Below are 23,014 nucleotides of genomic sequence, written 5' to 3'. Positions count from 1 at the left end.
ACACAATATCCACTGAATCCCCTTGGTCCACATGCTTGTTGACCCCCTCCAAGGATTCTAGTAGATTGGTGAGGCATGATTTCCCTTTACTAAAACCAGCTCCGTCCTCATACCCCGCCGTAGGTAAGGCAGGGCTGCTCACCTCAGCACAGTCAGGGACTGAGGCACAGAGCGGCTAAGTGACTGGCCCAAGGGCACCCAGGCAGGCTGTGGCGGAGCAGGGCATAGCACCGGCGTCACCCCAGTCCAAAGCCAGTGCCCTAAGCACTGCACCACCCAGCCTTGCACTGGGAAGGATTAAAACCAGGCATTCCTCCCGCTGCGGGGCCTGCTCTCCATCAGCCCCTGGGGCCCGGCTCAGCGGCTGTAGGAGTCCCGGCCCTGGGAATGGCTGGGGAGCAGCTGAATCCCAGCTGCTGGCTGGTGACAACAGTGCAGGGCTTTCCCCCTGGGCGGCACCACCCAGCCAAGGACCCCAATGGATTGGCACCTCCAAGCCCCTGTGTGCTGTGGGGCCAGGGCTCTGGGGTGCTGCATGGTGGTGGCACACCAGGCCATTGGGGTCACGCCGCTCTCGGAGACCCGTAGCTCCGGCTAGCCGCACACGTCCAGTCTCAGCTGCCCTCCCCTGGGTACGTGCCCAGCCGGCTAGCCTGAGCTACTGCAGCCACACGGCTACTTTTAGCCCGCCAGCTCAAATCAGAGCTAGCACGTCTCCGTCGACTGCCCTGGGAACCAGCCGCCCAGCTGTGCCCATAGCGCTGAGGACACGAACCCCCAGACAGAGCTGTGTGCTCCGGCCAAGCGGGGCATTTGCACCCTCGCTCGTCTCCTGCCACGGCTGCTGCTGCAATCGAGACACCTCGCGCTGCCTGGGAACGGGTGAGCGAGCGGGGCTGTCGGGGAGATGCTGAGGACTCTGGGCTGCGAGGAGCAAGAGCAAGTGAGCATGTGCACCCAGGGCTGCCATGTGCCCGGCCCACACAGGCCAGCAAAGAGAGGTCGATCTGGATAGGGTCCATCTCCAAAAGGACATTGCAGAACTAGCGGGTTCAGAGGAGGGCAACGGGGACCAACAAGGGCCTGGAAAAACCTCTCCCATGAAGAGCCTGGGCTTGTTCACTCTTATCCGTCTCCTCTCTAAGGTGACGTGCTCAACATGAATAAAAGAACGAATGGGCTACAGAACGAAGATCCAGCGCTTCTGTTCTCCTTGTCTCAGGATACACCAACAAGGGGACACCCAACGAACGGGAAGGGTGGGACATTGTAAACTTAGGGTATGTCTACACTACGGGATTAATCCGAATTTAGATAATTCGGATTTGAGAAACAGGTTGTATAAAGTCGAAATGAATGCGGCCACACTAGCACATTACTTCGGTGGTGTGCGTCCAAGTACTGGGGCTAGCGTCGATTTCTGCACCGTTGCACTGTGGGTAGCAATTCCATAGCTATCCCATAGTTCCCGCAGTCTCCCGCGCCCATTGGGATTGTGGGTTAAGATCCCAGTGCCTGATGGGAGAAAAAACATCGTCGCAGGTGGTTCTGGGTACAGCCTCACTTCCTCCCTCCCTCCCTCCCTCCCTGCATGAAAGCAACGGACGGCAGACAACCATTTTCGCGCCTTTTTTCCTGGGTGGGTGAACACTGCAGACTCCATACCACGGCAAGCATGGAGCCCGCTGAGGTCAAGACAGCACTCATGAATATTGTAAACACCTCGCGCATTCTCGTGGAGTTTATGCTCAGCCAGGACCAGAAAAACGAGGCGAGGAGGCAGCGGCGGCGGCAGCGCAGCGACAAGCATGATGAGGACATGGACACGGACACGGATACAGAATTCAGTGAAACCACAGGCCCCGGTGCTTTGGAGATCATGTTGTTAATGGGGCAGATTCTAAACATGGAACGCTGATTCTGGGCAAGGGAAACAAGCACAGACTGGTGGGACCGCATAGTGTTGCAGGTCTGGGACGATTCCCAGTGGCTGCGGAACTTTCGCATGCGTAAGGGCACTTTCATGGAACTTTGTGACTTGCTGTCCCCTGCCTTGAAACGCCAGAATACCAAGATGAGAGCAGCCCTCACAGTTGAGAAGCGCGTGGCGATAGCCCTGTGGAAGCTTGCAACGCCAGACAGCTACCGGTCAGTCGGGAATCAATTTGGAGTGGGAAAATCTACTGTGGGGGCTGCTGTGATGCAAGTAGCCAAAGCAATCACTCAGGTGCTGCTACGAAAGTTTGTGACTCTGGGAAATGTGCAGGCTATAGTGGATGGTTTTGCTGCAATGGGATTCCCTAACTGTGGTGGGGCGATAGACGGAACCCATATCCCTATCTTGGCACCGGAGCACCAAGCCACCGAGTACATAAACTGCAAGGGGTACTTTTCAATGGTGCTGCAAGCACTTGTGGATCACAAGGGACGTTTCACCAACATCAATGCGGGCTGGGCGGGAAGGGTTCATGACGCTCGCGTCTTCAGGAACACAACTCTGTTTAAAGGGCTGCAGCAAGGGACTTACTTTCCGGACCAGAAAATAACCGTTGGGGATGTTGAAATGCCCATAGTTATTCTTGGGGACCCAGCCTACCCCTTAATGCCATGGCTCATGAAGCCATACACAGGCAGCCTGGACAGGAGTCAGGAGCTGTTTAACTACAGGCTGAGCAAGTGCAGAATGGTGGTAGAATGTGCATTTGGCCATTTAAAAGGTCGCTGGCGATCATTATTGACTCGCTCTGACCTCAGCCAAAGAAATCTCCCCATTGTTATTTCTGCTTGCTGTGTGCTCCACAATCTCTGTGAAAGTAAGGGGGAGACCTTTATGGCGGGGTGGGAGGCTGAGGCAAATCGCCTGGCTGCTGATTACGCGCAGCCAGACACCAGGGCGATTAGAAGAGCACACCATGAAGCGGTGTGCATCAGAGAAGCTTTAAAAACCAGTTTCATGGCTGGCCAGGCTACAGTGTGAAATATCTGTTTGTTTCTCCTTCATGAAAACCCGCCCCCTTTATTGACTGATTTTCTGTAAGGAACCCACCCTGCCCCTTCCCCCAGCTTTCTTTCAAACCAAATAAAGTCACTATCATTTAAAAATCATTTATTCTTTATTAATAGATTAGAAAAAGAGGGAGGGAACCCGGGTGGTATTTGGGAGGAGGATTACTGGGAAGGAAAAAGCCACAAAGAAAAGGTTAAAAAAATGACAGCCTTTTGCTTGGGCTGTCTACTGGGGTGGAATGGGAAGGTGTACGGAGCCTCCCCCCCCGCGTTCTTACACGTCTGGGTGAGGAGGATACGGAACATGGGGAGGGGGGAGGGTGGAACAGGGGCTGAAGCGGCAGTCTGTTTTCCAGCAGCCGTTCCTGAACCTCCACCAGACGCTGGAGCAGCCCCAGCGTTGCATCCTTCATCCTCTGGTCTTCCTGACGCCACCTCTCATCTCGAGCGTCTCTCCTCTTCTCACATTGGTCCCTCATGTCCTCACGTTGGTCCCTCATGTCCTCACGTTGGTCCCTCATGTCCTCACGTTCACTGACTTCTTTCCTATACTTTGAAACTGTTTCCTTCCACTCATTCAGATGAGCTCTGTCACTTCTGCTGGATTCCATAATTTCCGAAAACATCTCTTCTCGCGTCTTCTTCTTACGACGCCTTATCTGTGATAACCTTCGGGATGGAGGAGGGAGGCTTGAGGAATTTGCAGCTGCTGTAGGGAGGGGAAAAAAGAGAGAATTGTTTTAAAAGCTACATTTTGCAGAACAATGCTTATACTCTTTCACGGTGACCAACACTGTTCACATTACATAGCACATGTGATTTCTGTGCAAGGTCGCATTTTGCCTCTTAATGCTGAGTGCCTGTGGCTTTGCTGCTAGAGATCACAGGTCTGGGCAACAGAATTCTGCTTGCATGCGGCCATGGTAAGCCATTCTCTTACAGCTTCTGCGCCCTACTTTCCCACATACCAAGCATAGCTTGTAGAGTGCTGCAGAAGCCTGGCCAATCTCAGCCATTTGGGGGGGGGGGGGCAGTGTGGTGGGGCTTGTCTGGGCCCCTTCAGGCAAGTAGAGTGCTGCGGTTTTTCTGTTAACATTCAGCAGCACCAGAAAACAAACTAACCATGGTACCCCTCCCCCCCACCGCGTGGCTGGTATCAGGGAAGATCCCTACAGGCACCAAACTAACCCCCCCCCCCACCGCCGCCCCCCCCCCCCTCGCCATGAATTCTCTGGGATGATCACGGTACCCCTCCCCCCACCGCGTGGCTGGTATCAGGGAAGATCCCTGCTAGCCAAACGCGAAAAACTCAGGGCCAATTTCCCATCTGCGCTTGGCTAACTGCAGGGAAGGATTTATTTTCCGCCACAGGCAAACAGCCCAGTAGGAACGGCCACCTCTGTCCCCTTAATTAAGTTCCCGTATTTCAACCAGGTTACCAGGAATGATATCACTCTCCTGAGGATTACACAACAAGATAAAGAACGGATGTTGCTTGAATGCCAGCAAACACCGGGACCATACGCTGCCAGGCTTTGTCAGGCAATGATACCAGATTACTTGCTGCAAGCATGGCGTGGTCAAGTGTCCTACCATGGAGGAGGGAATAAAGATGCACTGCCCAGAAACCTTCTGGCAAGGCTTTCGGAGTACCTCCAGGAGAGCTTCATTGAGATGTCCCTGGAGGATTTCCGCTCCATCCCCAGACACGTTAACAGACTTTTCCAGTAGCTACAGACTTTTCCAGTAGCTGAACTGACCGCGAATGCAAAGTCAGGCAAAGTAATCATTAAAAACCGTTTGCTTTTAAAACAAGTTTTATATTTTAAAAGGTAAACTCACCTGAGGTGCCTTCCATGGGGTCAGAGTCTTGGGTACTGGCTTGGGAGGCTTGGGAGGGTACTTCAGTCGGGGTGATAAAAAGATCCTGGCTGTTGGGGAGAATGGAGTGCTGTGTGCTCTCTGCAAGCTCATCCTCCTCCTCCTCCTCCTCTACCCCATCGGCAGAATCCTCAGGCGTCGAGACTATCCCCGACCCAGAATCCACGAACACAGGTGGGTTAGTGGTGGCAGCCCCCCCTAGAATTGCATGCAGCTCGGCGTAGAAGCGGCATGTCCGCGGCTCTGACCCAGAGCGACCGTTTGCCTCCTTTGTTTTCTGATAGGCTTGTCTGAGCTCCTTGACTTTCACGCGGCACTGATCTGAGTCCCTATTGTGGCCTCTCTCCATCATGCCCTTGGAGATTTTTTCAAAATTTTTTGCATTTCCTCTTTTAGAACGAAGTTCTGCAAGCACTGAATCCTCTCCCCATACAGCGATCAGATCCAGTACCTCCCTCACGGTCCATGCTGGTGCTCTTTTTTGATTATCAGCCTGCATGGTTACCTGTGCTGATGAGGTATCTGTGGTCACCTGTGCTCTCCACGCTGTGCAAACAGGAAATGAAATTCAAATGTTCGCGGGGCTTTTCCTGTCTACCTGGCCAGTGCATCCGAGTTCAGATTGCTGTCCAGAGCGGTCACAATGATGCACTGTGGGATAGCTCCCGGAGGCCAATACCATCGAATTGCGGCCACACTAAACCTAATTCGAATTGTTAAAATCGATTTTGGCACTACTCCGCTCGTTGGGGTGGAGTACAGAAATCGATTTAAAGGGCCCTTTACATCGAATTAACTAGCGTCGTTGTGTGGACGGTTACAGGGTTAATTCGAATTAAAGCTGATAAATCCGAATTAAAGTCGTAGTGTAGACCAGGCCTTAGCAAAGGAATTGCCTTTTCCACACGATACATAGCCAGCCTGTGGAACTCACTGCTACTGGATGTTGTGGGGGAGGGGAGTGTGACGGGTTGGATCACAGAAACCCCCTTGGGAGCTGCCACCCGATGTGCAAAGACTACCCCTGCTTCTGTTTTCCCTGCCAGCTCAGGACTCCAGCACCCTGTCTTGCTGAGCCAGACACTCCCGTCTGGCTCCAGACACAGATCCAGGGTCTGAATCTCCTGTCCCAAAGCTGCAGGTTTACCTGAAACCAGCTCACAGTAGTGTGCTTGTCTTTAGCACTCAGATGCCCAACTCCCAATGGGGTCTAAACCCAGATAAATCCGTTTTACCCTGCATAAAGCTTATGCAGGGCAAACTCATAAATTGTTCGCCCTCTATAACACTGATAGAGAGATATGCACAGTTGTTTGCTCCCCCAGGTATTAATACATACTCTGAGTGAATTACTAAATAAAAAGTGATTTTATTGAATACAGACAGTAGGATTTAAGTGGTTCAAAGTAGTAACAGACAGAACAAAGTAAGTCACCACGCAAAATAAAATAAAATGCGCAAATCTATGCCTAATCAAACTGAATACAGATAATCTCACCCTCAGAGATGTTTCAGTAAGTTTTTCTCAGACTGGACACCTTCCAGGCCTGGGCACAATTCTTTCCCCTGGTACAGCTCTTGTTCCAGCTCAGGTGATAGCTAGGGGATTCTTCATGATGGCTCCTCTCTCTCTCTCTGTTCTCTCCCCCCTTTATATATCTTTTGCATAAGGCGGGAACTCTTTGTCTCTCTGGGTTTCCACCCCCCCTCACTGGAAAAGCACCGGGTTAAAGATGGATTCCAGTTCAGGTGACATGATCACATGTCACTGCAAGACTTCATTACTCACTTGCCAGCACACACATATACAGAAAGACTCCCAGGTAAATACAGCCATCTGCAGACAATGGGAGTCATCAAGATTCCAAACCATCCTTAATGGTCCACACTTTACACAATTACAATAGGCCCTCAGAGTTATGTTTTATATTTCTAGTTTCAGATACAAGAGTGGTACATTTCTACAAATCGGATGATCACACTCAGTAGATTATAAGCTTTGTAATGATAGCTTACAAGAGACTTTTGCATGAAGCATATCCCAGTTACGGTACATTCACTTATTACCGTATTTTCTCTAAAACTATCTCAGTTACATTATGACAGGTTTCAGAGTAACAGCCGTGTTAGTCTGTATCCGCAAAAAGAAGAACAGGAGTACTTGTGGCACCTTAGAGACTAACAAATTTATTAGAGCATAAGCTTTCGTGGACTACAGCCCACTTCTTCGGATGCATATAGAATGGAACATATATTGAGGAGATATATATACACACATACAGAGAGCATAAACACTCTCACACTTATTATCAAACTGTCTGTACTCGGCTAGCTTGATTATCACTTCAAAAGTTTTTTTTCTCTTAATTAATTGGCCTCTCAGAGTTGGTAAGACAACTCCCACCTGTTTATGCTCTCTGTATGTGTGTATATATATCTCCTCAATATATGTTCCATTCTATATGCATCCGAAGAAGTGGGCTGTAGTCCACGAAAGCTTATGCTCTAATAAATTTGTTAGTCTCTAAGGTGCCACAAGTACTCCTGTTCTTCTTTTTTCAGTTACATTATATTGACTTATTATCAAGTTTTTATAAAACCATATAGACTGCACAACGTCACAGGGAGGGTGAAGAAATTGGCAAGATCCGAGGATTGGACATTTCTGTGGATGACAGGAATGAGACACGAACCTGTCAAAGAAGAGTGGGTGAAAATTCAAATGATCCTTCATGGAGGTTTCCTTGCCAGGGTCGCCAGGTTCTTTAGGAGTCCGGGACCATCTAGAAACCACTGAGCAAATGGGGGTGAGTCTGATCCTGGCCGGCTCAGCTCCAGGGGTGAAGTTCAGATCCAGGGGACCCAGGTGGCTGTGGGGAAGGAGGAGCCCCTGGGGGAACAATAATCCCAAGCCAGCACAAGAACAGTGTCACGCGTGCGAGACTTTTCCTCCAAGCTCAGTTTATTTTTTAACCCAAAAGGTAAAAAAGTAGCAACTTGCTGGGAGTTAATTAACAAGCCAGGCAAAGCTCCCAGCGGCTGAGCAGGCAGGCGAAGAATCGCCCCCCCTGAGCCTTCAGCAAGACCCTGGAACCTCGAATTGGTATTAAAACAGGGAGAACTGCAGAAAGCTGTCGAGGAGCGATGGGGACCTCTCCAAGACCCTCCGGAAGCCCATGCTCTCGTACAGCTGCTGGGCCGAGTAGTGAACCATGGAGGTGTTCAGCACGACCGCACTGTACCCGCGTTCCTGGGCAAAGCGGATGACCGTCCTGCAGAGCGCCCTGGCGATGCCCCGGCCCCGGTGCTCCCTCCTGTTAGGATAGAGATATTCAGGCCTGTCTGCAAAGACCTATACTTTAAGAATGTAGGTGTATTTTTATCACTAAGCTAGTTACAGAGTATAAAAGAAAGAATCAAAATCACTGTCTGTCTGTGTAAGGGCCTTCTCGTACTGTGACAGTCTGAGGCCTGGTTCTTAGGCTAAGGCCTTCGGCTAAGCAGCAGAGGCCGGCCATAAACTGGGAAGTGAACGGTCACATCCTCACATTCCAAACCAGTCACATGGAAATAAGGTGCTATTGGGCTGTTAGGAATACAATCCTGTCCTGATATTCCCATCACCTCCAGAGAAAGGGAAGAGCCTAGAAGATGTAAAAGGAAACTTAGTTTAATAGCATCCTGTCTGGCAAGAACTCACTTATCAATAGCTGGGATGTCAAATCCTCATTTCTGTATTGTTCTATCACTGTAGTCTCCACTTCCCTATTGTTTGTCTGTATAATCTCTGTCTGGTTCTGTGATTGTTTCTGTCTGCTGTATAATTAATTTTGTTGGGTGTAAACCAATTAAGGTGGTGGGCTATAATTGGTTAAATAACCATGTTACAGTATGTTAGGATTGGTTAGTTACATTTCAGGAAAATGATTGGTTAAGGTATAGCTAAGCAGAACTCAAGTTTTACTATATAGTCTGCAGTCAATCAGGAAGTAAGGGGGGGAATGGGAACAGGGAATGGGAACAGGGACACAGGCAAGGCTCTGTGGTGTCAGAGCTGAGGAAGGAAACTGGAATCATGCTTGCTGGAAGTTCATCCCTATAAACATTGAATTGTTTGCATCTTCGGACTTCGGGTATTGTTGCTCTCTGTTCATGCAAGCAGGACCAGGAAAGTGAGAGGGTGAAGGAATAAGCCCCCTAATAGCTCTCCACGGACATACGCTTTAGTTACAGGGTGTGCCCCCTTTCCGAGGGGAACTCCGGCAGGACAGCCACCACCGCCCCCTCAGCCTCTGCCACCCAGAGACAAGAGTCTGCTGCCTCCAGGTAGGTTCTCCGGATGTCCAGTAGGTTGTTGTGAAGAAACTGCTGGATGTAATCGGTCCAGAGAGACCAGATGCAAAACCAGGCCCCAGTGAGAGCGAGCAGGAGAGCCAGAAGGGAGACCAGGAGGGACCCGGAGGCCGCGAGCACCGCCAGGAGCAGGCCCAGGAAGTGCAGCTGGGTCTGGGGATGCTTCAGCATGTAGATGTAGCCAGCAGGAGCGTGCTCCATAATCCCACGTCCGAACATGGTGCGCACGGCCTCGTAGTCACCGTCCTCGTACTGCCGGATGCGGTACGGGGCCATGGTTCTGCGCAGCCCAGGCACACTAGGGCAGACAGAGATTAAACCAGGGGAGCGGGTTGGGACATTCCTGATCCACCGGCCACTTCCCACAGTGCCCCTGGCTTCTCGCTGCACTGGGCTCCTCCCCACCCTCACTGACTCCTGGCAAACACCTGTCACGCCTCCACCCACAGCCCTGCCATCTCATCACCCCCACTCCCAGCTACCTCAGCACCCACCCATCAGCCCTGCCCTGCGAGAGGAGCACCAGGTATGGTTTGGGGGCGGGGGGAGACAATCTCTCGCAGGGGCTCAAGGTAGAGGGGCTGAGGAGCAGGGCAGGGGGCTTCACTAGGCAGACGCTGCCTCTTTAAACGCCAGCCCTAGCTGGCGACAGGCTGGCCATGGAGGTCCATGCCCCACGCTCTCAGCAGCTCCCCAGATTAATGGGCTGTGATCCTGTCTGGAAGGGGACGGCAGATGTTTGTGGATCAGTGTCACGTTATTGATTTGAACCGGGACCATATAGAAGCAACCAAAGTCCTGTAGTGGCACCAAATTGTGCATAAAGGGGGGCAAATGAGATGTCTAAGACAAGGTTATGGTTGGCTGGTTATGATTATTCTGTCTATATGTGTGTATCAATTTTATAGTTGAAGTTATGAATATTGGCTCTGTACTGTCTGTATGGCAAACTTATGCTATGCTTCTGGGTGACATCCCAGACAAGTTGGTGTTAGCTCTGCCTAGCCTGCTTGATGGCCCATTAAGGACCATCAGCTGTACAATGGACCCATTGAGAGAAGGCAAATACGGCTTGTAACTCAGCAAAGTATGCAGGGACTTGCCCATGTGACTCCAGACTCCATTTTGCTGTAATTTTCCACAGTAAGAACAAAGAGGTGTTCTTACACCTGGAAAAGACTATAAAAGGCTGATGCCTCATCTCCATCTTGTCTTCAATCCTGCTTCTTACCTCTGGAGGAACTTTGCTACAAACAGAAGCTCTGAACAAAGGACTGAGGACCCATCCCAGCTGGGGATGTATTCCAGAAACTTGATTTGAACCTGCAGTTTATTCTATCACTGCTACAAGCCTGAACCAAGACTTTGCCATTACTGTATGTAATTGATTCCATTTAACCAATTCTAGCTCTCATCTCTATCTTTTTTCTTTTATCAATAAACCTTTAGATTTTAGATTCTAAAGGATTGGCAACAGCGTGATTTGTGGGTAAGATCTGATTTGTATATTGACCTGGGTCTGTGGCTTGGTCCTTGGGGATCAGAAGAACCTTTTTTCTTTTACTGGGGTATTGGTTTTCATAACCATTTGTCCCCATAACGAGTGGCACTGGTGGTGAAACTGGGAAACTGGAGTGTCTAAGGGAATTGCTTGTGTGACTTGTGGTTAGCCAGTGGGGTGAAACCAAAGTCCTCTTAGTCTGGCTGGTTTGGTTTGCCTTAGAGGTGGAAAACCCCAGCCTTGGGCTGTAACTGCCCTGTTTTAGCAATTTGTCCTGAATTGGCACTCTCAGTTGGGTCCCACCAGAACCAGCATAGTTACAATCAGCGTCTCCCCCTCCCCCAGATCCACACCCAGAGCAGCTCGCACTGCAGTGGTCCCGTCACTCTCGTCCCCTTGCCCAGCGCGGTACCTCCCCAGCGGGAGAAGACAGCCGCTCTGTATCCGGGGCCTTTGACCCACGCTGCTGGGAACAAAAGACAATAACCATTGGCTGGGACCAAGCCCACAGGAAGCTCCTCGACTCCATGGGGCACTTCCTGGATTCCCTATTCCTCCTCTGCTCTTTCACCTTCCCCAGCAAGGAGCAGGGCAGGGGGCCCAGCCTGGGATGGGAGGGGAAGCCTGGGCAGCAGGAGGGGTTGGGAGACCCCAGAGGGGGCAGGTGTCAGCTGGATAGAGAGGAACGAAGGGGTGGGAGGGAAGGGGTGGGAGCCCCGGTGCAGGCACACAGCTCGGGGATTGTTTAAGGCACGAACGGGCATAATCCCCCTGCACGGCCACGTCGCCAGGCCCCCTGGAGCGTTCATGGGGCGGTTTGATTGGTCTCCCCCAGCCAGTGATCACAACGAACAGAAAAACATTCGGGAAATTCTCCACGGCCTTGTCGTGGGCGTACGTGAGCCGAACCCAGCCCCCGCAGGAGGCCAGCAGCCATCCCAGGCAGCTGCCGGGTGGTGAGTTGGGCACTGACCCGGGAGCCTGGCACTGCTGGTGACGGGGGCAGGCTGCTCAGTGCCTCCCTTTGCACACCTGGCCTTGCACACTAACACTTCCCTGGGGAGACCCCGGACAGCCTGACTCCCAGCCATGGGCTCTAACCACAGGCCCCTCGCGCTGCTCAGAAGCTCGCCTGCTCTGGGGCATGGTGAGCGACGGCTGCCCTCGGGGAAATGCTCCATGCCCGGCACAGGGGAGGGCCTGACATGCGCCGGATCCCCTCGGTTCGGCCTGGCCCTTTGCCTGGGGCTTCTCTCTGGACTGGGAGCTGCTGGGGGCAGAGCCTGTCTGGCTGCGTGTGTGCAGGACAATGGGGCGCCCAGCCGCTGCGGGGGTCACACACACCACGAATAGTGTCGGTTGCAGGTGGAACTGGGGTGGGGGTGGGGGATGTGAGCAAACTGGAGTCACAGCCCTTCCCCCCCCCCCCTCAGTCCCTCTTGCCCAGATACGGGGCAACAAGGGCCCACTGCTGACTCATATCCAGCTTCTCGTCCACTGTAATCCCCAGCAGGGCTGGCCTTACCATGAGGAGAACTGAGGCGGCCGCCTCAGGTGCCAGACTGTGTCTGTGGGGGGGGTGCCACTAGGACCCAGAGTGTAGAAAATTGTGTCTGCTGCTGGTGCATCTGTATTCTCTCTGCTCTAGATGCACAGAGATGGTGAAGTGCTGGGCTGGAGGAGGGAGGGCACAAGAGACAGAACAGGCAGGCAGGAGAAAAGGTGAGAGGGAATAACAGAAAGCTGCAGGAGCTGCAGGGAGAGAGAGGAGGAGGAGTCTCTTACGTACCTCTCCAGCACCCCCAGGAGCCTGGACTGATTCACACCAGCTTCTCAGGGAGCTTCCTGGTTCCTGCTGCTTCCCTGAACCCCCTTGAGGAGAACAGGCAGCCAACTGAAGTAGTAGGAGCCAGTTAGGCCCTTAAGACGCTGATTTCTTCCCTCACTCAGGCCCTGCTACCAGCCTGCTTATTTGTCCCCCTTCAACTGAGTGTTGAGAGCCACTCTAGCTGGCACAGAACAGCAGTCATGGGTGAAAGAAGAAAACGCCCCTCTGGGGCAGCATTCAGAAAAAGAAAGACAGCAAAGGAAGCTTTTCTATCTAAGCAGGAAGGAGCTCTCCTGAGATACACAGACACAAATGTCCACGGTGAGGCTTCCGACCCCAGTGAGGATGTGAGTGGTGAGGAGATGCCTGATCTTCCAGCTAGTCAGAGTGCAGGGGACCTGGCAGCTACTGCAGCATCCATATCTCCATCTCAAATGGGTGTAACCAGGCACATTCCTGAAGAAAAGTGTAGATCAGAGAAGAGTGTGGTGGAGGTGCAAGAAACAGCTGCTGCTGAGTTTAGTTCCTTAAGTCTAGATGATCCAGGACTGTGGACCCACTTGAGCAGTAGCCTGAGGGACTTGCTGGTACTGCCTGGGCCACAGCAAGTGAAAAACGTCATGTTCCCCAAAGACAATGAAAATAGAAGTTTCCATCCAACACATTACTGGCGTGAAATCCCCAATGGTGACAAAGTGGAGAGGCCGTGGCTTATGTACTCAAAAACCCAGAATGCTGCATACTGTTTTTGTTGCAAACTCTTCCAGTCTAATGTTCCAGCCACATTGGGTTCTACAGGAACAAAGGACTGGAAAAATCTGGCTAGAAATCTGGCATGCCATCAGGGCTCGCTCTGGCTTTTTTGCCGCCCCAGGCAAAAAAGCCTCCTGCCGCCCCTCACCCCCCCCCCCCCGTGGCAGGGGAGGGCGCCGAGCCCGGCCGTAGGCCCGCTCTCCCCCAACTGGCTGGAGCGCCGGGGGGAGGGCGGCGAGCCTGCCGCGGCTCCGCTCTCCCCAGCAGCCAGAGCACCGGGAGGAGGGCGGCGAGCCCGGTCGGGGCTCTGCTCTCCCCGGCGGCCAGAGCGCCGCGGGGAGGGCGCCAAGCCCAGTCGCGGCCCCGCTCTTGGGCCGGAGCGCCGTGCCGCCCCCCTCCAGGTGCTGCCCCAAGCACATGCTTGGTGGGCTGGTGCCTGGAGCCGGCCCTGCATGCCATGAGAAGGCAGCAAATCACCAGAGAGCATTCCATAGGTGGAAAGAGCTTGAGATGAGATTAAGGTTAAAGGCCACCATAGATGCTCAGCATCAAGAGAAGATTGCATCAGAGTCTCTTCACTGGCACAATGTTCTGAAAAGGCTCATTGCCATTGTGAGAATGCTTGCTACTCAAATCCTAGCACTGCGTGGCACTTCAGATCAGCTGTATGTGCCAAACAATGGAAACTTCCTTCAAATTGTGGAGCTGATGGCTGAGTTTGATGCTGTACTCCAGGAGCATCTGAGAAGAGTCACCACCCGAGAAATGTAAACACACCACTACCTTGGAAAAACAATTCAAAATGAGATCACACAGTTACTGGCAACAAAAGTCAAACAGAAGATTGTGGCAGATCTGAAGTCAGCAAGGTATTACTCTGTTATTCTGGACTGCACACCTGACATCAGCCACATGGAACAAATGACTTTAATGGTGTGTTTTGTAACAACAACAGAACCTAGTGAAAATGTCCCTGCAATGGTGACGGTCAGAGAGCATTTTCTAGAATGTATTGACATTGATGTTACTACAGGAGCTGCTATGACAAATGTGCTTCTTAAAAAGCTGGAAGATACGGGAATTGCGATAGCTGACATGAGACGTCAGGGCTACGATAAAGGTGCCAACGTGAGAGGAAAGAACAGATGTTACCAGATGTGCCCATTACTTTGGTGTCTGCTCATTTATTCGGGTTACTTTTCGGGGGGGTTCTGTAATTCTATCAATGTACTGCTTGTGTCACGTGTGTTTTCATACGGAGCTCTACTCCTCCCTTCTGCAAGTCCCCTCCCAATGGCGCTATCCTGCAGGACCTAGGTTCCCTAGGCCTGGGTTCCTCCAGCCCCGGAAACGGATGCACACCCACACACACACACACCCACACACACACACCCATATATTAACAGAGCGAGTCCGAGCAGACCGGGTCAATCAGCACTTTCAAGCTGCCACCCTTATGTGTCCCAGATTCAGCACGTCCCTATCCCCACTCTCCCATCACAATTGTACTGTACAATAGGGCCGGTGCAACCACTAGGCAAACTAGGTGGTTGCCTAGGATGCCAAGTGCTTGGGGGCGCCAAAAAGCGGCGAGTCCCAGTCACGGAGGAGCTGGCGTGGCGCAGGGGGGCAGCAGCCCTGCAAAGGCGGCGGCGCCACTAGCAGGGAGCAGCCGCGCCCCCTGCCCCCCCCCCCCGCAGGCTGCAGCAGATGCATGTGGGCGGCGCCCCCCGGCTCCCCCATCGCTGCACTCGGGCTCTGCAGCTCCTGGGCATGTGAGCCACCACCGCCGGGGCGCGGGGCCCTGAGCCTGCTCCCAGAAGCCGCAGAGCCCGAGCGCGGTGAGGGGTGAAGCTGGGGGGTGCACGGGGGCTGCTGCCCACATGCATCTGCTGCAGAAGCCCCACGGGGGGGGGGGGTACCGGGCCACAGCCCGGGCTGCCGTGTCCCCCGGTTCCCCCCTCACCGCGCTTGGGTTCTGCAGCTCCCCTGCAGGTGAACTGCTGCCGCCGCCACTGCCCCTGCTGGAGGGCTCCAGTGATCTGCAGGGGACAGAGGCAGCGGGTGGCATACGAGCACGCAGCCGCCTCCTCCCCGGGCTCCAACTTTCCTGGCTCCCGCCGCTCTCCAGCCCGTGCACCCCCGGCCAGGCGCTTCCCCCGCGCAGCAGCAGCCGGCGCTGGGGAGAGGGGAGCAGAAAGTTGCTTTGGGCCCTGCGGTTCATGGAGCCGGGAAAGCTGGAGCCCGGGGAGGAGGTGTCTGTGAGCTTGGATGCCACCCACCGCCTCTGTCCCCAGAGCCCGGCGTTGGCTCCTGCCCTGGGGGAGGCAGCGGGAGGTGGCGCAGGACTAGGAAGAATGCTGCTGTGGACCGTGGCCACCAGGCAGACTGGGGTTCCCGGGAAATGTTCCTGACCATCACTGTCTGCCTGGCTTCGCAGGAAACCTTTGCAGCGCCGACCTGAACCTGGGAGTTGTAAGTTGCAGCCACTCGGGGTCCCCTTCCCCACGTGTTGCACGGGCCAAGCCTCCACAGCTCAAAAAACCCCTAGACTTTCTAGTTGTATTTCCCTGTATGGATTAATCTGGGATATCTATGAGAAAACAACCTATCTAAAAAGTTATATGATTAAATACTTGATATTTGCATTAACCTAACTTTCAAAAATATGCCCCAACTTTTTTTTATTTGCAGTGTTTAAATCAAGAAAACAATTCCAGCTGCAATGATGTATCCTGCTCTTTAAACTGTTCAGAAAGCCACAGCATACAAAGAAATTAATGTAGCTAACATTTTAAAAAGTAATTCAACACAGCCACAAAACTAGGAAAATCATGCCAAGACGGTTGGTTTCACACTTCCCCATAAGGAAGTGATCAGTAAAGTAAGAAACACATATTATGCATAAGCAGAGTCCATGTCACATAGAAACAGAAGTTTCAGTAAATGTTAGTTTAAACTTAAAGACAAACTTTACAATATGAAATCATATGGGAGCGCCCTATTGTATAAAGAACATTTCAAAAAAGCACTTTTCAGCAGTTGCTGGAAAGTTGTCAGGTCATTTTTAAGTAGAGATGTCAAAGGTCTGCAAATCTGTTATTGAACTGATTACTATGAACACTTGAAAAGGACCAGGGTGATGGGGTTTAGCTACAGGGACACATGATTTTATACAATCCCTTATGCTGTCACATTATTTAAAAAAGACAAAGTGGATGAGGTGAGATCTTTTATTGGACCAACTTCTGTTAGTGAGAGGGACAAGTTTTCGAGCTACACAGAGCTCTTTTTCAGGTCTGAAAAGGTACTAACAGTGTCACAGCTAAACACTAGATCTAACAGATAGTTTAGCACAAGTAGTTAGCACATATTCAAGGGGACCAGTCAAGGTGAAGTAGCCCATTAACTCCCTTGTAATCCCCGGACAAAAGGGGAGATTAGTGGGTTGCAAATTGTTGTAATTAACCATAAATCCAGTATCTTTATGAAGATCATGATTTTTAATGTCTAGCAAGGTTTTGAATTCACGCTCCCAGGCTCATCTTTCGAAAAGTGTTTTGCAGGTTTTCCTTTGAGGATGAGGACTGATAGGTCAGATATCGAGGGATTTTCTGGGGGCCCAACTCATGAGTTCTGAATGTTTGAGGTTGGCAATACTGAATATTACATCATGTCACCAAAGAAATTTAAGTCAAGGTTTCTCAAACTTTTTCACAGGCAGCATCTTAATACAGTTATTGTTTCATGGGCCAAATCCTCCCTCTATGTATTAATTCGAATGAACAATGCCACATTATGCAGTATTCATTTTTGAAAGTTTATAATAAGTGATGCTCCGGGGTAGAGGGGGAAAGGGAAGGGGGAGGGAAGGAGAGAGGGGAGCGCAAGGTGGAAGTTTCGCCTAGGGCGCAAAATATCCTTGCACCAGCCCTGCTGTATAATCTGTATGCAAATAGCGATGTCTTAATCTTATCACCCTTGTCAGGAGGGGTCTAGGTGTGTCTCCCAATGCCCTTCACTGCTCTCTGCAAGCCTTTTCTCTGATCGGTCTTGGTTCCTGTAACAGTTGCCAGTGGAGAACGCAGCTTCTCCAAGCTGAAGTTAATAAAAACACATCTACGCTCCACACAGGAGATGCTGGTCGGCCTTGCAACCATCTCAGTAGAGCATGAGCTGGCCCAGACTGTGGACCTTCAGGAAGCAGTTCAAATCTTTGCAAACAAGAAGTCACGGAAATCAACACCTTGATTATTCAAACAGATAAAAATGCCAGTGTTTACTATGCAGACAAGAAAAGTTACATTTGTTGCTCAGGTGTTTGAAAGTTAAATGTTACTTAAAATTTTTGAACAAGGCATTTTAAGTTGTTAGTTCTCCTTTATTGGGTAGGTAGCAGAGCAGTACCATGAGAGGAGTAGAACAGGAAGAAGGCAGAATTGAGACCTTTCAAAGTTTTGGCCCAAGTGAGGGGACATGGCAGGGGGTGGGGGAGCCAACTCCCTCAGCACCCTCGGATGCATTGCATCCGGCCCCGTGGACTTGTGCATGTCCAGCTTTTCTAAATAGCCCTTAACCTGTTCTTTCACCACTGAGGGCTGCTCACTTCCTCCCCAGACTGTGCTGCCCAGTGCAGCCGTCTGGGAGGTGACCTTGTCTGTGAGGCAAAAAAATCATTGAGTACTTCAGCTTTTTCCTCATCATCTGTCACTAGGTTGCCTCCCGCATTCAGTAAGGGTCCAGTGGCGTAGCCAGGGTCTAAGTGTAGGGGGAGCAAACATAAAAAAGGCGCTCCCGCTTGGCTCCTCCTCTGGCCACGCCCCCGGCTCCTCCCATTTCCCTCCCAGATTAACCCCGGGGCCCGGCTCAGGACTCCTGCGGGCTTCCCGGGGGTGCAGATACTCCCATCCCCCCACGGTCCCGGGAGAGTCTCTCCTGCCCAGCCTGCTCTGCAGGTGTCCCCCGCTGGGCTCCACCGCCCGGCCCCACCCGCTGGGTCCCGTTCTCCCTGCTCCGGGTTCCAGGCTCCTGCGCCGCGCCAGGGCCCCTCGTCCAGACAGCGCGGCCTGCGCTCCTGCCCAGCCTCTCGCCCAGAGGGGACCCCCCAGTACAAGGCACTAGACCCCCGCTGCTCCCCTTCTGTCCTGCCCCGCTGCCTGTCCCCGGCTGATCCCAGCCCCGGGCCGCGGGCGGATCCCGGCTCCAGCTCCGGGCGGGGAGCGCTTGGCCGCCGAGCCCTGAGCCGCCGCAGGAGGTGGCTGCGCCGTGGCGATGTTGGGGCCACGTGGGGCGCGATGGCTGAGGAGCCGGCCCCCCTCGCTCCTCCGGCCGCGCCTGCCGCCCTCCCCCCTCCTCCGGCCACGCCTGCCGCCCTCCCCTCCCCCCGTCCATGCTGCCCCCAGCGCCGGCCCGGCAGGTGCGCTTTTGGGAAATGTGCTGAGGGGAAGCAGCTGCTTCCCCTGCACCCCGCTAGCTATGCTACTGTAAGGGTCCCACACTTTCCCTGACCACCTTCTTGTTGCTAACCTACCTGTAGAAACCCTTCTTGTTACCCTTCCCATCCCTTGCTAGCTTAGGGTTACCATATTTCAGCAAGCAAAAAAGAGGACGGGAAAAGCCCTGCCCTAGCCCCGCCCCTGCTCCTCCCACTTCCTGCCCCCCTCAGAACCCCCAACCCTCCCCCCATTCCTTGTCCCCTAACTGCCCCCTCCTGGGACCCCTGCCCCTAACTGTCCCCCAGGACTCCACCCCCTACCTAAGCCTCCCTGCCTCTTGTCCCCTGACTGCCCCCTCCTGAGACCCTCCTCCCATCCTAACTGGCCCCCTAGGACCCTACCCCCTACCTGTACCCTGACTGCCCCAACCCTTATCCACACCCCCACCCCCAGACAGACCCCTGGGACTCCCACGCCCCATCCAACCACTCCCCACCCCCTAACAGCCCCCCCCGAACTCCCGACCCATCTAAACCCCTCTGCTCCCTGTCCCCTGACTGCTCCGATCCCTCTCCGCACTCCTGCCCCCTGACAGCCCCCCCCAGAACTCCCAACCCCCCCCATTCCTTGTCCCCTGACTGCCCCCTCCTGGGACCCCTGCCCCTAACTGCCCCCCAGGACTCCACCCCCTACCTAAGCCTCCCTGCCTCTTGTCCCCTGACTGCCCCCTCCTGAGACCCTCCCCCCATCCTAACTGCCCCCAGGACCCTACCCCCTACCTGTACCCTGACTGCCCAAAACCTTCTCCACCCCCACCCAAAAAGCCCCCCCCGAACTCCCGACCCCCCCGTCTCTTGACTGCCCCCTCCAAAATCTCCCTGCCCCTTCTCCTGCCCCCTGGCCCCCTTACCCCGCAGCTCAGAACATGGTGTTGGGCTCTGTGCGGAGCCGGACACGTGGCTGCGCTCCCCAGCGCAACACACAACCCGATCCCACCCCACCCAGTGCTGCCGGAGCGGGGCGCTGGGCTGCAGGGGAGGAGGAGCTGCCGAGGCCGATGCAAACGGCCCGGCAGGCCGGCCAGCTCAGAATGCAGGGGGGGGGAGGAGGAGCTCTACAGCTGCTCCAGAGTCCAGCCCGGCAAGCTGCAGGGGGAAGGGCTCTTGCTGCCAGAGCCCCATGCGAGCGGCTGACTTTCCTGCAGCCCTCCCAGCCGCTCGCTCTGAATGGGGGGGAAATCCCAGACATTTTTAGTGCTTTACAAATTCCCCCCGGACGCTATTTTTAACACAAAAAGGAGGACATGTCCGGGTAAATCCGGACGAATGGTAACCCTATGCTAGCTGCAACTTCAATTGTGCTTTGCCCTTCCTGATTACACCCCTGCATGCTCGAGCAATATTTTTAAACTTCTCCCTAGTTATCTGTCCAAATTTCCACTTCTTATAAGCTTCCTTTTTGTGTTTACGCTCACCAAAGATTTCTCTGTTAAGCCAAGCTGGTTGTCTGCCATATTTACTATTCTTTCTGCACATCAGGATAGTTTGTTCCTGCGCCCCCAATAAGGCTTCTTTTAAAATACAGCCAGCTCTCCTGGACTCCTTTCCCCCTCAGATTAGCCTCCCAGGGGATCCCGCCCATCAGTTCCCTGAGGGAGTCAAAGTCTGCTTTTCTGAATCTGGGACCAATATTACAGGGTGAACATGAAGCAGTGACCTACGTGAGGCTGACCATAATAACTCAAGGACTTTTCTGGCCTTTTCTTGTCTTAACATTGGGGTAGGCACTGACCAGCCCACTCGATGCATATTTTCCAACGGCTCAAAGCCGTTCCTTCTTGCTGGCCAAGAAGGATGGCCGACAGGATGGAGAAGACAGTTATGATATTCCATAAGGGTCGGGTGGTTTACCCTGCCACTCTTTGAGCTGTGAGGAGTGAAACCATTTCCGCCCGGGTTTCCCATTTTTTCTATTTAGGATTTCTACCTGATAAACCTTGGGGCTGGCCCGATTCCCAATAAAGCAGGGGCCATCCCAGGTGTGTGTCAAAGAGTGCTCCTTTGCGAAAACTTTCATTATGTTACTGGTTGGCCTAGTTCCCATATCAAAGGAGGTTTTCCCCAGCCTAATTTGTTGTCTGTGTTTTGCTGTACTATGCCTAGCTGTGTTGCCACTTGCTTGTGCAAAGCAGCTATCGTCTCCGCTAAGGTTTGTACCCATTCATCCATTACCCCCTTCCCTTCCCAGGCACTAGGCAGTTCCACTCCCAAACACCAGCTTTCAGGCATGTGCATTTCTCTTCCAGTCATAACTTTAAAGGGAGTGTACCCATGGATCACCTTAGAGCCTCTTAGAGCCATTAAGATGGTTGGTAGCTTTTCATCGCAACCCCTCCCTGAGCTCTTTACTTGTTTTCTCAAAGCTTCCTTTAGTGTGCGATTGGTTCGTTCAGTTTGTCCAGAGGACTCAGGGTGTCCAGCTATGTGGAAATATTGCTAAAGGGCTAAAGCCTTACATAGTTCTTGCATAACATCTCCCACAAAATGGGATCCCAAGTCTGAATCCATTACTCTGGGAATTCCCATTCTTGAGAAAACTGTGCTAAAGAGCTGTTTCGCAGGGACCGAGGCCGTGTTGGCTTTAGTAGGGATAGCTTCCACCCATTTGGAGAAGGGATCTACTATTACCAGGCAGTATTTATTCCCTCTACTCGGGTGGGCAAAGGGCCTATGTAATCTGTCTGAATCCAGGACCAGGGACCCTCTCTTCTTTGGTGCCCCAATGCATTCGTTTGAACCAGGTGATCAGCATTAACCATGGGGCACTGCAGACAGTTCTCACACCATTGATCTATATCTGTTTTCATGCCTGGCCACCATCCTGTATCTTTAACCCTGTTCAAAGTATCTTGTTTCCCTCTATGCCCTTGCTCATGCACGAGTTGAATCAGGTCCCCCCGTACCTGGCTGGGGACTATCCAATGCCTTCGCCCATCTGCATCCACTGCCCAGCGGACATCTCCACCCTGCTCAATCCTGTATTTTCCTGTGTGGTCTTTCCCTGCCTTGGCTAAGGACCGGATTTCTGTATCCTCATCCTGAAGGGTATTTAAGTCTAAGGTATCTATCCCTTTGCCTAAAGTTTTCCTCCGGGTGGACACTACAAGGGCAGAATAAGCTAGGGCAGGAGCACTGGCCACATCTTGTTTCATGGTGGCCGGGGCAGTTTATTGGTCTGGTCCCCATTCCCAATTCCTGTTTTTCTTTAATAATTGGTACAGAGGCTTGGCTTTGTCCGAGAACATTTCAATGAACTCTCTGGAGAAATTCCCAAGAGAGCTCGTAGGGAGCGCATGTCGGTGAGAGCAGGGAGCTTTCCTATTGTTTCTACCCTGTGTTGATCAGGAGTCCGGCCACCCTCCCCAAGACACACCCCAGGTATTTGACTTGATGCTGTACTAACTGAGCCGTTTCTCTATTTACCTCAAATCCGGTTTCCTGCACTAGAGTCAACAGCTCCCCAGTGATTTCCCTGTTCATTTCTGAGGTGGGGTGTGTGTATTAAAATGTCATCCACGTATGAAATTACGGGTTAGAGGTGGTCAGGGTGCAACTGGTTCCACATCTTAGTGACATGGGCATGACAAATACTAGGGGAAGAACGGAAACCTTGGGGGTTCCGGGTGAAGGCATATTGTTGTCCCCTATAGGTAAAAGCAAACTTATACCAGCATGAAGGATGGAGGGGGATAGCCATGAAAGCATTAGCCAAATCAATCACAGAGAACCATTTTGAGACAGCTGCTACCGCTGCTACGATTTCGTTGTATTTAGCTACTACCGGGGCTGCTGCAGAGGTGGCCACATTTAATGCACACAGGTCTATTGTCATTCTATAAGTGACCCCGTCCGCCTTAAGGACAGGCCATACTTGTGAATTGCAGATACTTTGCATAGGCACAAGCACCTCTGGCTCACTAACGGAGGTTAGAGTGGCTGTGGGGGCCTTTACAGTGGCACGACGATGCACAGCAGAGATTTCTACCAGCCCTCCTTCCAATTTCCATAACGCTCCGTTAGCGAGAGCCACAGTTAGTTGAAATACTCGGAGGAAAGGGACACCTATGTTACCCCCAAATCTCTATGTGGAATAATAAGGAGGTTATAATAATAATAATAATACAAGAGGGTCGACCCCTACCAGCATCTATCAGCTGGGAGGATTAGAAATCTGTGTGCCTCCCGCCCGTGTTGCATT

General features: G+C 52.6%; 3 protein-coding genes across 3 annotated transcripts in view; 1 reads left to right on the top strand and 2 right to left on the bottom strand.

The window, feature by feature from the left end:
* LOC135984057 (N-acetyltransferase 8-like) overlaps positions 1–23,014 on the top strand; it is a 436,601-nt gene that overhangs the window by 291,156 nt on the left and 122,431 nt on the right. The window lies entirely within an intron of this gene.
* Positions 3,201–6,950, bottom strand: LOC135984050 (myb/SANT-like DNA-binding domain-containing protein 2). Its single transcript, XM_065598428.1, has 2 exons — positions 4,849–6,950; positions 3,201–3,715 (listed from the first exon to the last, which is right to left on the bottom strand). The coding sequence occupies exons 1-2, from the start codon at positions 5,384–5,386 to the stop codon at positions 3,201–3,203; spliced, it is 1,053 nt and encodes a 350-aa protein (XP_065454500.1). The 5' UTR covers positions 5,387–6,950.
* Positions 8,108–10,148, bottom strand: LOC135984058 (N-acetyltransferase family 8 member 3-like). The gene has a single exon (XM_065598464.1). It carries the CDS (start codon positions 9,514–9,516, stop codon positions 9,115–9,117), a length of 402 nt encoding a protein of 133 aa, XP_065454536.1. The 5' UTR covers positions 9,517–10,148; the 3' UTR covers positions 8,108–9,114.

Source organism: Chrysemys picta, chromosome 5, assembly GCF_011386835.1.
Source record: "Chrysemys picta bellii isolate R12L10 chromosome 5, ASM1138683v2, whole genome shotgun sequence".
NCBI lineage: Eukaryota > Metazoa > Chordata > Testudines > Emydidae > Chrysemys > Chrysemys picta.
Note: the sequence above shows the minus strand (reverse complement) of the source record. Positions and strands in the feature narration are given on the sequence as shown.

Bases quoted from the DNA above. Each gene is read 5' to 3' on its own strand.
- LOC135984050 (XM_065598428.1), bottom strand. From the start codon at position 5,386: ATGCAGGCTGATAATCAAAAAAGAGCACCAGCATGGACCGTGAGGGAG. The intron at 3,716-4,848 runs GTGAGTTTACCT...CCCTCCCTACAG, and splicing joins CCCCATGGAAGGCACCTCAG to CAGCTGCAAATTCCTCAAGC.
- LOC135984058 (XM_065598464.1), bottom strand. From the start codon at position 9,516: ATGGCCCCGTACCGCATCCGGCAGTACGAGGACGGTGACTACGAGGCC.